This window comes from Chaetura pelagica, unplaced genomic scaffold (assembly GCF_000747805.2).
Source record: "Chaetura pelagica isolate M959 unplaced genomic scaffold, ChaPel_1.0 scaffold861, whole genome shotgun sequence".
In the NCBI taxonomy this organism is placed as follows: domain Eukaryota; kingdom Metazoa; phylum Chordata; class Aves; order Apodiformes; family Apodidae; genus Chaetura; species Chaetura pelagica.
Window position 1 is genome coordinate 137,876 of NW_009952092.1, and position 17,193 is coordinate 155,068.

Consider the following 17,193-nt stretch of genomic DNA (forward strand, 5'->3'; position numbering starts at 1 on the left):
TATTTATAGAATACATGTCATGCTCGTGTTCATTCTTTGACTCTCTGAACTCCTTTCCCAGTGTTTGTCTAATAAAATTCACATGAAATTAATTCTGTTGCATCCTCCTTTTAATTCCAATGCCTTTCTAGGACCTTGGGGAAAATAGTGGTTGACATAGCAGAGTAGAGTTGAAGGTAAAAAAAAAACAACTAATGATACACAGTGAGGTTGAGGCCCTTCCTTCCTCTGCACTCACTGGAACTCCATGGACACTTCTTATACCCTACAGGAACAGAACAGGTGGATGTTCTTTTCCCATTTGTGTGAGCAAAATTTTTTAGTATCAGTATCTTCACAGCATGGGAAAATAGCTACTCTTCCAATAGGCATCAAACATCCTCTTATCTTAATTTCTACCTAACAGGATCTCAGCATTTTCATGCCACCTTGATCACATCCAAACCCCTGTGATCTTGCCAGGTTTTATGTGATGAGTCACGCAGGGATATACATCTAGTTTTTCCCAAGAAAGCAAGGACTTCAGCTCACTCTGATCTGTACATGCACTAGCTGCAGGGCCTAATAAAATGTCATCACTGCCATTACCATAATTAGAAATGAAAAAGACCCACCCACCCCCCAAACTCACCCTCTTTGGGAAGAATAAGGTCCACACACAGGCTGCGAGATAAAGGCCCTCATGGTGAGAAAGGTTTAGTTCTCCTTCTCTGATCTCTAGAACAGCGGAAACAAGAGAGAAACTTCAAAAGCACCAAACCCCATATTTAAAAAAAAATAATCAAGCACTGCTCAGATTACACAGCGGATTGTGCTGGTTCTGTCTGTGACACAATTTCACAAGTGACTAAAGCACTAGTGGTAAATGTGATGTGCATTCAGTGCATGCTGACTGTGAGCCTAAAGAGAAGGTGATAAAATAAACCCCAGCTTTTCATTAACCCTTTAGATCCAACCACAATAACTTGAAACAAAATGGCTTGACCCCTTCAACATCCACCCATCTTTCACTGGTACCAGCAGAACTGGCATTTGGTTTGTTACTTAAACACTGCCCAGCATTGAACAGGCATTTGATGACCCAGACTTGTACAAATCAGGCTGTTTCCTCCCTAGGGGGGTCTGTGGGCTTTCAGCTACCTCATCATTCAGCATTTGGGCTCAGCAAAGCATCCAGGCTCCTTCTGTAGCCAATAGAAAGGTTTAGGTGCCTCCCAAATTGTCATCTGTACCAGAAGTACCTCTGTGTAGACAAAGCCTACAAAGGTAAGGGCTGCAGACCATTTAACTTCTTGCCTAGGTCAGGACAGGTCACTCCTACCCCAGGACATTTGGCAATCAGGGAGCAAACTCATTTTTTTCTTCAGCAAAGCACTTCAAATTGGCATTTTCAACTTCTCCAGATTCTCTCTTCAGTCCCATCAGCTTGAAACTAGATGGACAGTGACACCATTAACCGAGTTAAAAGCAAGTCCAAAGGGAAATTCTGGATGTGACTTTTTTTCTTCTTTTTCCCCACCAGTAATCCCAGCTCTGAAAAATACAGGTTAGAAAATCTGGTTAATTTTCTGAGCCTGAAGGTTGCCAGCCCATTGCATTAGTGAGCCTGGTGATTAACGGGTTGGAAAAGGCGGCCACATGCCAGAGCCATGAGCTCAGGCACCTGAGCTGCAGTCCTCTGTGGACAAGCCCAGCTCTCCTAAAGGATAAAAGGCAGAGGGGACTCCTGACCCCAGCTCCCAAAGGCTTCTATTCATCTGCCATCTCATCTCATCGACCTCTGTTCTCACCAGATTGCACAGAAGTCAGTGGGTGTCAGGTCAGGAGGAGTCACTGAGACTTTGCCATTATGCCTGTCAACCGAAGCAGCTTCAGCTCCACGTCCATGTCCCGCAGCAGTGGTGGAGGCATGGGACAGATCCGTGGTGGTTTTGGCAGCAGGAGCCTTCACAATCTAGGGGCAAGCAGGAGGATTTCCATGAGCAGTGGGTATTGTTCTCCCAGACCAGAATATGGTTATGGGTCAGGTCATGGGGGGTTTGCATACAGAGTTGGTGGCGCTGGGTTTGGATTCAGAGGAGGATGTGGCCCTGGAGGCATTCAAGAGATCACAGTCAACCAAAGCCTCTTGGTACCTCTTAACTTGGAGATCGACCCCAACATGCAGAGAGTGCGGCAGGAGGAGAAGGACCAGATCAAATCCCTCAACAACAAATTCGCCTCCTTCATCGACAAGGTGAGACACTTCCCGCTTCATCCTGCCTGGCATGGTTCTCGTTGCCTGGAGAGCAGGACTGGGATTGCTCTCAACATCGTAAATTTACTTCTAAATCCTCAATGCACAGAGTTAAGAATTTTGTTCAGCTTGTTACCTCCATAAGTAACCTTTGTTTTGCCAGAGCCCTGTAGACAGTCTGGATACTGGATAATATGCAAATTATTTTTTCAGGTTTCATCACAGTTCAATAATGCTCTTGTCTTCCAGGTCATCCTATCATTGTGCTTCCAATGACAGGCCCAGCCCATTTAAAACTACATAAAACACCAAAAAAACCCTCATGTTGATCCCCCATCTCATGAAAAATTAGGCAGGTTTTAAGTTGATGATCCCAAATGATACAAATTGTTCTGATGGGTTTTAGGTGCGGTTCCTGGAGCAACAAAATAAAGTACTGGAGACCAAATGGAGCCTCTTGAAAGACCAAACAGTTGTGAAAAATAACCTTGAACCTCTGTTTGACATGTACATCAGCAACATGAGGAGACAGCTGGAGGCTCTGGGGGAGGACAGGCTGCGGCTCAGCTCAGAGCTGAAGGCAATGCAGGATGCTGTTGAGGACTTCAAGATCAGGTGAGCAACACACACTCTAAAAGAAACCTGTCCAGTTTTTCTTCACTTTTTTTTTTTTTTTTTTTTTTTTTTTTTTTTTTTTCTGGATGAGTTAAAAAACTGTGACACCTCAGACAGGACTGAGAGGAGTCTGTTCCCCTCACTTCAGCTGCTGTATAAATGGCAGCAGGAGGATTTCACCCATTGTGCCACATATGCACATTTTAATTCCTTTTTTTGCAGGGACAGGTGAACTTTTTTAAAGGCTGCAATGGTCAGACATCCACAGGAGCTCAGGAGCAGCTTCTCAAAAGCTCAGCCTGTCCAGAATCTTACATTTTCCAAATAGTTTCAGCTCTTGTGGAATCATTTTAATACGGACCAGGATGTAACCTGAACACTTGTTATCCTGCTGATGTGGGTTCCTTTCCAGAACAGAAAAACTGTCTAAAAAGAAGGATTAATCATAAATGTATGCTTAAGTGATTTACTTTTTTTCTGATTGTGATGTGTTTTAATTGTTATAATGCTCCTTAATATTGATGATTGGGTAGTTTAAGCAGTTCTGAAAGTCAGGATTTAGCTCCTCCCCAGTGGAAAGTCACTGAAATCATGGGTGCAGATTTCAGCTCAGCTCATTAACCCTTTGGCTGTTAGGAGGAGGTGTTCCCTCTCTCATCCACTCTTTGCACTTTGGAAAAACATCTTTCAAGCTCTACCATCTGCTACCATGCCCAGAGGGATACTCTGCTTAATGGACATGAATAAGTGAGGAGCTTAAATTGTCAACCTGGAACCAGAAAAACAGGAGACCAGAGCTAGGTGCAGGCTGCAATTCAAAACAAGGACACGTGCATTCTGCCCAACACCCTCTGCTCTCCCTTTCTTGGGACATCCAGTGCCCAACACTTTCTGCCACCTTTACCAGTAGTGCCTCTAGCCCAAAAGCAGCATCAGAACAGAAATTACTGCCTTGGGGAAGAGAAACCATCATCCATCATCTACCTTGAAGTTTCCTTTTTTATGGTTCTCTCTGTCTCAGAAAATACATGTTTAACAGGAAACCAACAAAATAACCTGTCCTGTGTCAGTCTGGCCATTTAAGACCTCAGGGTCTGCTACAGATCAGCCCTCCAGATTTCCCTCATTCATTTTAGAACAAATACCTTTCCCCATCAGAAGAAGAAAGCCCAAAAAACAGAGCTTAGCTGAAACACCCAAGTTCCAGGCAGCTGAGCTGAATCCCAGCCATAAATACAATCATGCTTCTAGCTGGGTCAGTGTGTCCTGACATTCTCCCCACAGGTCTGTGGTGGAAACAGTTTAAAATTTTGAAAAACAATGTCTAAGGTTAGCACAGGCTGCAGCAGCAAAGCAGGGACAGAGCTTACCCAGCTGAGAAGAGACCCTGGGGTGCACCTTGACTGCACACAAAAAAGCCTTTGATAGGCAAATGTCACATCATAGAAGAGGTTCAGACTATAATACTCTGCCTGCATCTGACATAAAGATGTGAATATTCCTTCTGGCTCCAGCTCAGGGAATCTTTGAGCAAAAATCTCAATTACATCATGCACGTTGCTGGGCAGGGACCATCATCACCCTGCCTTGTGGTAGCAATGCCTACACCTGCCAGAAGGGCATCACTGCTTCTGTCCCCACTTCCTAGGGGTTTCTTCTTGTTCTTCTTCTTACCTTTATTTATTTTAAAATTTGTGGATCCCAAAATAGGAATCCTAATGTTTTGCTGTTCTGAGTCAAATGCTAATCCATAGGACAATTAGAAACTAGACATAAGGCAAATTATTTTTCCTCTTCTAAGTGGCTAAGAGCTTAGAAACCTAAAAATCCCCATACAGGCTCAGACTTTACTTAAAGGAAGTGATTTTAAGGGTTGGATGTTCCCGATGTGAAGAAATCTTCTCTCAGGAAAGGGCCATGAAAGACTAACATTTTATTAGCTGCACAGACTCCATCCTTTGAACTCCTGTCTTTCACCTCCCCCATTTAATCATTTCATTTGAGCTGGGCACCAGACCACAGCTGGTGCTGGCTTTTATCCTTCTCCAAGAGTGGGACTACACACTGCTGCTGATCCAGACCTTGGCTTTCCTTGCCCAGGCCATTGTCCTCCCTCCTTCCTTGCTGGCCACCCGGGCTCTCCCAGAGCCAGGAGCTGGCGTCAGGGCTCCCGGCTCCCGTGACTAACCCAGGTGTGGCTGATGAGCTCAGCTGCTGCTCCACCCAGCCCTCCCGGCCTGAGAAAATGCACACAGTACAAGGCTCCCATTCACAGAGACAACTCTGGGAGGATAAAACGTGCCTTTAATGAAGGCCTGCAGCTTTTCTAGATGGCCTCCTCCCACCAGCTAGCCCGAGGGTGCTGTCTTTCTATCACAATCAGAGAGTTATATATATATAAATGCTACATATAATACCCACACTGACTTAGCAAGGACAGATGTGCATTGTTAGGCAGCTGTTTTTGTTGTTTCCTCCAAAGATCCATGCATTGGTGGTAGATGCCCCTGGGAACTGACTCCTTAGTCTCTTCACAAGCACCCAGCCATGAATCCATAGAGGAGGGATTTCCCACGTGGACAGGGCAGGCTGTGGTATGGAAGCTCTAGAGCTGTGTTCATCTCCCCTTCCCAACAGGTACGAAGAGGAGATCAACAAGCGCACGACTGCAGAGAATGACTTTGTGTTGCTGAAGAAGGTGAGTTGCCAACAACAAAGAAGGGACACAATTTTTAAAGGCAAAACACATTTGAATGCAAATAACCTTTTTTTATCCAGCAGTGGCAAGCTGGGCAAAGCACTTAGCAAAAGTGTAGTCATCCCTCCTTGAAGGAGAAACACCCAATTGTGCCAGTGTGTCAGTCCTTGGCAACAGCTGCTTCTTGTTCCAGGCCCCTCACTCAAATTTCAGGCAAGTCCTGGTCACCCAGGTACCAGATCAGGTCTGGATCATTCATGTAATCACTCCACTAGGTGCTCTGCTCCCTCTGCAGCCTTTCTGTACTCATTCCTCCACAGCTGCCCTGGTCCCAGCTGCAGGACACACAATGAGAAACTTCCACTATTTCAAGCATTGTCCAAAATATCTCTCTGTGCACTGGCCAAAAAAAAATCCCAACTAATTAAAATTAAAATTTGACATTGATGTGTCAAGTATTGCTTAGATCTATAGACAGCATCCCTCCCTCCCCCCAACAAAAAGGTGGAGGGAAGAAACCAGCTCACTCTTGGCTCTGTTTAGAGGCACAGAGGTCAAGAAACTGTAGTTCTGGTTTGTCTCCAAAGGTTTGTGGTCAGTGACAACTGGTCTTTGTGCAGGGATACAGACAGGCAAGGTGTGGTTCACTACCTCTGTTGTTATGGTTCCAGGATGCAGATGCCACCCATGTGAACAAGGTGGACTTGGCAACCAAGTTGGATGCACTGACAGAGGAGATTAACTTCCTAAGAGCCCTCTATGAAGCAGTAAGAACCTCCCAGATTTTCCAGTTCTGCTATTCCCCCATTTTCCTGGTACCAATAGGATTGAACCAGCCTGAGAGAGATGTCTGGAGCTGCAGCTCCACTCCATGCAGCTCCCCTCCCTTCCTACTCCTGACCACACATCAGCTCTGACACAAGCACGAGGGTGAATGTTTGGGACTGAGAATGGATTGGTTTGACTTACAGGAGCTGTCTCAGATGCAGTCACAGGTCTCTGACACCTCTGTGGTCCTGTCTATGGACAACAACCGGAACCTGGACCTGGACGGGATCATTGCAGAGGTCAAAGCCCAGTACGAGGACATCGCCAACAGGAGCCGGGCAGAGGCTGAGTCCTGGTACCAGAGCAAGGTGAGGATGTGAAAGTTAACCAGGTGAGCTGGGAAAAAAATTTGTTTAGCACTTTTCCAAAGGCTGTTGTATACTGGGAAGTGCAAGCAGAGGGCACAGGGTAGTAGGGTGTAACATCAAATCAGTCCGGGAAGGATTTAATTTAGTTTCTTGGGCACATGAAAATGCCATTTTGACAATGAGAGAGAGAGGAGCATAAGGACAAAGAGGGAGGAAGGAAACACGTGAAACCTCATGAGAAAGAGCTTGGTTTGAGTATGGAAAGAGACAGAAGACCTGGTCAAGAAAGGATCAGGGCACAGTCCATCTCTACCAAGGAGTTCAACCCCAGGTCTGACCGTGCCCTGGTGTTTCATCTCTGCCCATCTCAGTATGAGGAGCTGCAGCTCATGGCCGGCCGGCACGGGGACGACCTCCAGAACACCAAGATGGAGATCTCGGAGATGAACCGCGTGATCCATCGGCTCCACTCAGAGATTGACGGTGTAAAGAAACAGGTATGGCACACAGGACCCCCCTAAACAGGGGTACATCTACCCTCACTACCTTGCTGTACCCTCACAAGGAAACCTGGCAGTCGGGGTCCAAAGCCACTGAGCAGTCACTTTCCGCTCCTCACAGTGCTCCAGCCTGCAGACGGCCATCGCAGACGCTGAGCAGCGCGGGGAGCTGGCCCTCAAGGATGCCAGGGCCAAACTGACTGAGCTGGAGGATGCTCTGCAGAAAGCCAAGGCTGACCTGGCCCAGCAGCTCCGTGAGTACCAGGAGCTGATGAACGTCAAGCTGGCCCTGGACATCGAGATCGCGACCTACAGGAAACTGCTGGAGGGAGAGGAGAGCAGGTGGGTGGCTCTTGTAAACCAAAGATGCTCAAACCCAGAGATATTGGCACGTTTGCCTCACAACCAGAGGGGGAAGGGCCACACCAATTTGCAGAGACAACACCCCATCCTATGAAGTTATAGAGGCTATTTCAGTTCCTATCAGATGCTCACCAGAGCCTACCATCCCAAACCATCTGTTATCCATTGTCCCTGGTGACAAGCTGCTGCTTTTAATTGTCTAAAATAACAAGCCCTTACCTCTCTGTCTTCTCTTTCTTCCAGGCTGGCTGGAGAAGGTGTTGGTGCAGTGAATATTTGTAAGTAATCTGGTTCCTAAGTAATAGATTATTAATTGAGTTATCCCTTAAACGTAGCCAGAACTGAGGGCAGAGCAATGAAAACAAGAAATGCAGCTAGTGGTTACCAGCACAGAAATGGAGGATACAGAGGGTTTTGCAGCATTCTGTGGGACTGGGGAGGCCAAAGAGCCTGATACATCTTTTCTCTGAACTTGGAAGATTTTGTACATTGAGATTGTCCCTTGGAGACTCAGCTGTCTGAGGCCAGCTCTGCTACAGGCTAGGAATTAAAAACAGAGAGTAAAACAGGTGAAATACAGTCAAGGGCAGCCTGTCCAAGGAAATCCAGGAATGTGTGAAACTGAAGGTTGAAATCCCTTTGTACAATTCCAAACAAACTAACTCTGGTTTCCATTCACAGCCGTGGTCTCATCTGGGAGCAGCTACAGAGGTGGGAACACGCTGGGGCTGGGGACAGGCTGCAGGAGCAGGCTCAGCACGGGGGGCAGCGGCGCCTGCCCGGCCAGGGGGTTGAGCTCTGGGGCAGGAAGCAGCTCAAGCACGAGGTTTGTATCAAAAAGCATCACCAAGAAGAGCTACTGGAGCTAAGTCGCAGCAGCACCCAGCTCCCCTGCAGCAAGAGAGGTTGAGCACCACCTCCTGCTGCCAGCACAAAGCCCACTGACACCATCCCAAGAGCCACGCTCCTCGCCTTCCCATTAGGGACCAGCAGATTCCCAGCACTGCTTACTGACTTGGCAGAGATGCTGCTCCAAGTCCTCTGCATAAAGCCCCACCCTGCTGACCAGAAGCCCAGTGCTACTTGTCAGTGAGCAATCAGCCTTCCCATTGAGTGCCATCATCAGAGCTCAGCTTGCAGCTTCAAGGGCCCTGGTGCAGACCCAGAGTAGATGCAGGACTAGGGTTTACACCAGTGCACATGACAGCAGAACATGTCCCTTCACTAGCTTATGACAGAAACCAGGGGATGTGTTGAGACCACAGTCTCTCATGCTCCCCAGTAATCAACCCTGCTTCCCACCCCTGGGCTTGCTCTCCCCAAAGGCTTGAAGATCCAGAAACAAAGCTTATTTCAGTACAGAGGTAGTTGCCCCATTTTCCAGTTTCTCTTGCACTGCTGTAGTTTCACTCAGCTCTACCTACATCCAAAAATGCAGCCTTCCTTTTGCCTAGGTGAAAGGAGTTCACTCTTCTAGAATGTCTAATTCCTCACCTGCTTAGGACGTATAATTTAGGCCAAAAGACCATGTAACCTACAGGTTGCCAGACTTTTCTCAGTAGCAAACCATTCTCCTTTCCACCAGCCAGAGTGAGTTTAAAGAAGAAACAGGGGTTAAAAATATAGGAATGACAAAAAGGAGGAACAGCAGGCTTGGGTAACATGAATTTTACATAAGCTGGAAAAATATCTCTGGTTTAATGCCTTTGTTCTGTTGTTTGGGCTTTTCTTTTTTTTTCATGGGAGGAAGAAGAGTAAAGATGAGGGTTGGAGAATTATGGGCCAAAATGTAACTAGTTAATTTCCTCTCACCTTCTGCTCCCATTGACCTGTACAAGCTTAAAGAAATTTCTTCAATAAATACAATCCAGCTTACCATGAGCAACGTGGTGTTTCTATGCCATTACAAAATTCATCTAAAAGTGTAATTTTAGAATAAGGCCTAGAAGATTCACCACAGGGTCTCACTGTCACTCAGAGCCTTCCCACCTCCTCCTCCCCATCTTGATCCTGAAGAGGAGGGAACACTGTTTTGGAAACAGGGGTTACAGAGCAGCAAATACCCAAGTGTTTGGGGAAGTTTCCCAAGTTGCACAGGCAAAAAGAGAAAGCCCAGAGGGTGGGGCTGGTTTCACCTGGCCATAAACACCTACATCTGAGCCAGTCAAAGGACAGAAACAGGCATTTTTGGGTCAAAGGATCTGTTCCCCAGTAACACCTCCCTCCCTCCATGGGACCGAAAGTGCTCTAGGCAGTTGGCTGAAGATGCCTGCATTGCAGGAACACTCCAAAACGTGTTTTAAAGCCAGGAAAGATGGATCCCACGCATCAGAGCTAAACTTCTGGAAAGGCTGGTTCCAAACCTGCAGCTTGTGCGGGAAAACAGGAGGGATTTCTCTCCATTGCCTCTCTGGAGTGGCCAACAAAGCTGCCAGGTCAAGCGCTAAACAAGGATGTGATCCTGGGCAGGGAGATGCTCCCCAGCTGAGGTTTCTGTTGGGTCAGCAGATCGAAGCTGGGCTGGCTCAGACAAGCTGGCAGTTCTGAGCTCTGCCCGAGTCTGTAATTAAAAATCCAGGGGAGAGAAAAGGAGAAAAGAAGCAAACATGACTTCTTCCATTTCACAGAAGATGCCAACTATCACACACAGAGCTGTTCTCCACCATCCAGGGCCCAATAATCACAGAATCACCAAAGCTGGAAAAAACCTTTAACATCATCAAGTCCAGCCCATGACCTGACACCCCCACATCTCCATACCATGGCACCAAGTGCCTTTCCTTGAACACCTTCAGGATGGTGCCTCCACCACTTCCCTGGGCAGTCCATTCTAATGTCTAATCACCCTCTCCATGAGGAAGTGCTTCCTGACATCCAATGATATATAATGCAAGATGCTGAGCTCTCTGAACTCCTTTTAGGCCAACCCCCTAAAAGTGCTCTGCACATACAGCTTCCACACACCTTTACCATGCAGTGTTGTGCAGCTAAATGAGACAGGCCAGCTCTCAGGCTTGCATGCATGAACTTCTCTCTGATCCTCTTTATGGAGCACAACATATTCTCAGGCCATGGTGTATGCCAAGAAAATCACATAAAAGCAAATACACCTTCAGAAAAGGCCGAGGCTTGCAGGGCTAAGCCTCAGATTAATCTCACTGGAGGCAAAAGAATTAAGAGGGTTCCCACCCATGGCATGCAGCCCTTTTGATACTTGAGCAAAGATGGGACTCAAAATCACCTGTTTCATTTTGCAGGAAAGGCTTATCTGCCTTTCTTGCATCTTTTTGTCACTTGGAATCCACCTCTTTTGCTGGAAAATAAATACATGTATATAGTCCAAGCTTATATTTACAGAGGTTTGCCAAACAATTTCATCAGGAAGGAACAACCCAGCTCAGTTCTCCTGTCAGCTGCTGCCCACGGTGGGCACTTCCACAAGCAATAAGATGAGAAGTGTCAACCTTTCTGGCAGGTGTCAGATAGATTTAGGGAGTGTCCCCCTAAAAACTAGGGAAAACAATAGACTCCCTCTAGGGAAAACAACAGACTCCCTCTTCAGGGCATTCAGTGGAGGAGAGAAGCTTCAGAGGTCACCTCCAGCTATTCAACCTTGCCTTTTTATTTTATTATTATTTTCTGGCTGGTGTAAACATCTGATCTGGAAAATCTTTCACTGCTTCCTCCTGCTCTCAGCCCCATCTTCGCTGCACCTGTTTTCTGTTTGTACTTACAGACCAGCAGAGCTCTAGAACCATGAAATGCACTTGCATGGGTCCCTCTCCAGTCCTGAGGGAATTAAATGACTGTTCTTGAGGCCAGCAAAATTAGAGAGGTCAAATGAAAGAAAGAAATCAGGCCAACAAAAGGAGCAGCTCTGGCTAAAGGCCAATGTAGTATCAAACCAAGTCAGCCCCAGTGTCTGGATCCCTGGAATATTCCCAAGAGTTTAACTCAGATTCTTCTTTTCCCACATGTAAAGCAAACAGATGCTCCTTTTCCCTGCTCCTGGTGCCCATCAAGTTTGGTTCTGCTTCTCTCTTTCATGCTTACTAATAAAAAAGGGAGTATGTAAATGAAGCTTTTGTGGGATCAGGGATTCCCTCCCATTCAAAGGGGAAATGCAGCCAATAACTCAGCGATGGTTTTGTGCTCAAAAGCAGCATGGGCCATTCAGCAAGAAATGAGTGGGATGTTATCAAACAACCTAAGCTCATGAACATCTTATAAAATGGTCTTTTAGGGGGCAGGTTGTGCAGCCTGTTTTCCTGGGATATAAAAGGGCTGAAGTTCTGTTTCTCACTGCAGAGGGGTTTCTGGCTGGGTTAACTCCTGTGCCTTGCCTCCTGCTCCTGCATTCAGCTTCTCCCTCTGCCTTCAAGCTGCCCTCAACATCTTGCCAATCCCACCATGCCTTCTGTGGAGCTGGGGTCATGAAGAGTTCCAGCTCTTGCTCTGCTGTGATCCTGAGAAGTGTGAAACCATCCAGCCCCAGCTCCATCTCGTGGGATGTGGTGGTGTGGGGTCCACGGGGCTGGGATGCTTTGGCAGCAGCAGCCTTGATGGCAATGCACACTGCAAGCCCAGGCTAGTGATCAGTGGCTGTCACCAGTGATCTGGCTGCAACTCCTCAAGCATGAGTCTGGGCTGTACAGTCATAGAATGGTCTGGGTTGGAAAGGACCTTAAAGGTAATATAGTTCCAACCCCTCCTGAATGGGCAGGAACACCTCCCACCAGCCCAGGTTGCTCCAAGCCCCATTCAATCTGCCCTTCAACCCTTCCAGGGATGGGGCAGCCACAGCTTCCCTGGGCAACCTGGGCCAGGGTCTCACCACCCTTACAGCACAGAATTTCTTCCTAAGATCTCAACTAAATTTCCTCTCTTCCAGTTTCAAGCCCTTCCCCCTCAGGTCCCATCCCCCACTGCCCTTGTCCCAGGTCCCTCCCCAGCTTTCCTGGAGCCCCTTCAGGCACTGGAAGCTGCTCTAAGGTCTCCCTGGAGCCTTCTCCTCTCCAGGCTCAACACCCCAACTCTCCCAGCCTGTTTCCAGAGCAGAGCTGCTCCGGCCAAGGATCATCTCTGTGGCCTTCTCTGGACTCACTCCAACAGCTCCATGTTCTTCTTCTAGTCAGAACCCCCAAAATTGTCCCAGCACTGCTGGAGGTCTCACCAGAGCTGCATAGAGGGGGAGAATCCCCTCCCTGGCCCTGCTGGTCCCATTGCTGGGGATACAGCCCTACAGAGGTTCTGACTTTGGCTGCAGGGTCAGTGGAGCACTAGGGGTCTGGACACCCACTGCCAAGGTCACAATCAATGAGCATCTGCTCTGGCTGCTCAAGCTGCAGATGGATCCAGATCTTCAGTCTGTGAAGTATCAGGAAAGAAGCAGACTGAGACCCTCAATAACAAGTTTCCATTTTTCACTGATAAAGCAAAGGAAGAGCTGCCTGGCTCAGGGAGCACTGCAGCTGCAGAACCAGCTCAGGGCATCCCAGACAAGGAATGTGCCTGCCAAAACTGCTTCCTAGCACCAGCAGCCAAAACTTGCAGCTGGCTTTGCAGTAAGGACCTGTTTGGGTCTTATGGAGAGGACACTTTGCACCACCTTAAAGTAGAAAAGGAGGCTTCAGTGGGGCAAGAAGTATTTTCATGCTTGAAGAGTGGTGTAAAGCAGCCTTACTGCAAATGACAGTCAAGCTTTGCTGTTACAGCTAGTGAAGCTGATTCTCTAACACCCCATTTTTATACCCCTTGAGCCCCAACTTCAGTAGAGCTACCTCTGGTCTGCCCCACTCTTTGGTGCTGAGTCTAACTTGGTGCTTTTTGCATAACAACAAACAAGATACTTTTCTAAAGGAGCTTCTTACAAGAAAACTGTTGGACAGATTTCTAAGGCACCTTCACCATTCACCTGACACCATCCTGAACAACACAGATTTTTTCTCTCAGTTTGCCAATTCTGGGGCTGTAATTGTTAACTTCTGTGTCACCAGTATAAGAAATCATAATACTTTGAATGTTTTACTTCTGGGTTTCAAGTCCAGTTCCTGGAGCAACAGAACAAGGTGCTGGAGACCAAAAGGGCTTTTCTGCAGGAACAGAAGTGTTACAGGAGTAACATGGAGGTGATGTTTGAAACTTAAATTTGCAACTTGAAGAGGAAGCTGCACATTCCAGGAAGAGACTCAGCCAAGCTGGACACAGAACTGAGCACCATGCAGGGTATCATGGAAGATTACAAGAAAAAAAGAAGTCTAGAATAAGAACTCCAAAACTAAGGCTAGAGCTGAGCTCATCTAAATTTTGGATGGCAAAAGCTGCACAAGACACCAGATCTCCTCCAGATGTCCATGTGTATGACTTGCATTAGCAGCTGGTTTCCACGCTGAGGTTGAGTATTGGAGGTGGCAGAGGAAGATTAGATTCATATTCTTGCTCAAGCTGAATAACGAGGAGCAAAGTGACCTTTTTTGTTCTTCTTGCAGGTATGAGGAGGAAACCCACAGGTTTGTACAGAGAATGAGTTAGTTGTGCTCAGAAAGGTAAAAGCTTTTCAAACCAACTCAAGCACGATGGGCTCTTGGTATGAAGAGCAGCCAGTATTGTCAGAGAGGGTGAGATTGCCTTGCACTCTCCAGAAACTCTAGAGGGACGTAACGGCCAACTTTTGGGAAGATTTTTCATTAAAAGAGTTGAATCCCACCTTAAGTGAGTTAATTTTAGTTGAGCTTGTTCATTTGGGATGCTTGTATATTCCAACAGGTCAAAGCTTTCCTCCTCTGCTCTGTGTCCAGGGATATTTTGTCTCCTGCCTAAGATGGTAAGAGAACAAAACAAGGTAATGAGATGGGAAAACTGAGGTCTTTGAAGAGAGCAGCCCTAAGAGTTTGCAATCCCATGACTTGCTGCACTAAGTAGTTTGCTCTTTCATTCCATAAACACTTGACATGCTTCAGGACATGGATTGCACCATGTGAACACAGCTGAGCTGGAAACCAAGATTCAGTCCCTCACCCAAGAGATCAACTGCCTGAGGAGCCTTTATTAAGTGGTACCAGCTTCTCTTTTTCAGCTCCCTTTCCCTCCACCCATTGCCTCTTTGGGGGTCTGTGCAGTCAGGCTCCCACAACCCATTGATAGAGATCAGAGATTTTTGCTGTTTCATGTGTGACTGCTCTGGATTTCCAAGGTGTTGCTCTTGCACTGCACAGGCAAGATCCTAAGGAATCAATTTCAGCTTGATGGTGAAGGCGGGATCCAGAGAGATTCAACCAGAAAATCCCTCCTTGGGTTTTCTGTGCTGAGCCTGAAGTCATGGCATGTGGAGAAGAATGAGTCTCCTTGTCTCCACACCATGGAGATGTGCAGGGATCCTTCGCCCAAGAAACCACTCTGCTCCAAGCATCCATCCCTGACTCTGTTGTTGTGCAAGTGGAGAACAGCTGAAGCCTGGACGTGGACAACACCCTGGCTGACATCACAGCTCAACATGACGATGGTGCCAAAAGCAGCTGGGCTGATGCAGAGTCCTGATAGCACAGGGAGGCTCATTGTGATGGACACTCACAAAAGTAGTTCTGCCCCACTTCTGCCAAGGGCTCTGCTGCTTCTGGTTTCCTAATTTGAGTTGAACAGACCTTTTTAAAGGTCTGCTTTCTTAGCCACCTGCTGTGTTTTCCCCATGTGTGATAGATCCTCTGCTAATGTCTTCACACACAGAGCTGCTACTGTGGAAATGAGGCATTCGTGTCCCCCTGTGACAAAGGTTTTTGCCTTAAAGCTCAGGATCCAGGATTACAGCCCCAGAATCACGTAGTAGGCAAATGACTGAGTCATCTCCTCACTCCTCCTCATTTTCATGGTGTTTTCTCTCTCTTCAGTATGAGGAACTGAGAGAAACCACTGGCAAACACGATGGCAGCTTGTGTAACACAAGGAATGAAATTGAGGAGCTGAATCAGGTGATTCAGAGACTGGCTGGAGAAGGAGAAAACACCAAAGCCCAGGCAGGGATGACTCAGGGTCAATAATGTGTCAATCAGAATTCCTGGAGTGCAGCTTTCCAAAACTCCTCTGCCAGAGCAAGGGAGCAATAAAACCCTTTGATGAACTACATGTCAATTACTCAACTAAGACTTGCCTGGAACCCAGAGTACAGAGTAAAATGGTCCATTATGCCCAATAATTGGACTACCATCAGTAGAGACCTGCAGTGAGGAGACAACACAAAGACCAAAGTCTCAGTTGGCAGAGAAAATTGTCTGCGAGTCAGAGGTTTACCTATTGAGTCTGAAAATACAATGAAGTGCAGGTGGATGAACACACAGATTCAAGGGCTCTGAACTATTCAAAGCACATGCAAATAAGTGGCAGTAATGAAAATATCCTACCTGCAGAGATGCAAGCTGCAGGGAGCCATTGCTGAAGCTGAGGTGCACAGGAAAGACGTTGTCATGAATGCAAAGTGCAAACTGTCCAAGCTGGAGGCATCCTTGCAGAAGGTCTCATGATGGGAGAAGACATCTGTGGCAAAAGCATCCCTGGCTCTGGAGACATCTGTGTACCACCATGTGGGGATACAGTGCTGTGAGTGGGAAGAGCTCTGATGTCAAACTCTTGTCCTCTACAACTTCCTACAGGTCAAAATACTTAAAAAAACAATGAGCACTTGAAAGGAGGGTGCTCTCTCCACCAGTTCCCAGCAGCAGCAGCCTGCTTGAAGCACACACAGAAAACATGGGGGTGATTTTAGAGTTTTCCCTCCAGCCCACATTACTTAGTCCTTGCAACATGCACTGCTGTAATGAGACTTCCTCTTTTCCTTACCTTATGCTGGAAGTTTACAAGTTGTCTCTTCCCAAAGTTTGCCTGTTTCCCCGGGTTGTGCAGGTCGGGCAGAGCCCGGGCAGCAGGGCTGTGCCAGCAAGGCTGTGCCAGCAAGGCTGTGCATGGTCAGCACAGCACCTGTATGATAAGGAACCACGTGCCTGGGAAGATAACTTGGTCAAAAATACTAAGTGATAGAAGTTTCTGCTCCTCCCCAGAGGAAAGAAAATTCCATAATTGGAATGAAAAGTTAAAAATTCGAGGGAGCAAAGGAGTCTTACCCAGATCATCTGATTCCTTTCTGGTGCTTGTTGTTTAACTTTACCTTTACCTTGTTTTTTCTTTATTTCTCCTCAACAAACTGACATGGCAAATCTGAGATCACATGATATAGCTCCTCTTTTCAGAGTTACAAAACAAACATTAATGAGACAATTAAAGTGAACAAACCCTAATTCAAATCAAGGCTGAGGCCACCTCATGTTAAGAGTCTCCAAGAGATCCACAGGGTGCAAGGCTGGTCCATGGGAACAGGGAGGGGTCAGGTCACATCACACCCACCACACTCCTCCTGTTGTCCATTCCTCAGAGAACATAATTCCCCTGGGCTTCATTCCCTAAAACCAGGATGAAAGGGGAGGGGAAACTCCCTGGGGCTGAAAAATCACAGTGGTATGAGACCTGGATGAGTGCAGCTGGGATGGGAGTGCTCATAACAACAGGAGCAAAACCAGGGGCTATTTTCCTGCTCTGAGGCCTGTGGTCAGGCCTCCTGGAAGAGGAGGAATTCTCCCCAATCCCCTCCCCCGCCGCCCC

General features: G+C 47.2%; 1 protein-coding gene across 1 annotated transcript; it reads left to right on the forward strand.

The window, feature by feature from the left end:
* The first annotated feature begins 1,436 nt into the window (after nucleotides 1-1,436).
* Nucleotides 1,437-8,417, forward strand: LOC104396000 (keratin, type II cytoskeletal cochleal-like). Its single transcript, XM_010005782.1, has 10 exons — nucleotides 1,437-1,467; nucleotides 1,839-2,236; nucleotides 2,643-2,851; nucleotides 5,489-5,549; nucleotides 6,221-6,316; nucleotides 6,521-6,685; nucleotides 7,057-7,182; nucleotides 7,307-7,527; nucleotides 7,792-7,826; nucleotides 8,230-8,417. Exons 1-10 carry the CDS (start codon nucleotides 1,437-1,439, stop codon nucleotides 8,415-8,417), a joined length of 1,530 nt encoding a protein of 509 aa, XP_010004084.1.
* Nucleotides 8,418-17,193: the final 8,776 nt, after the last annotated feature.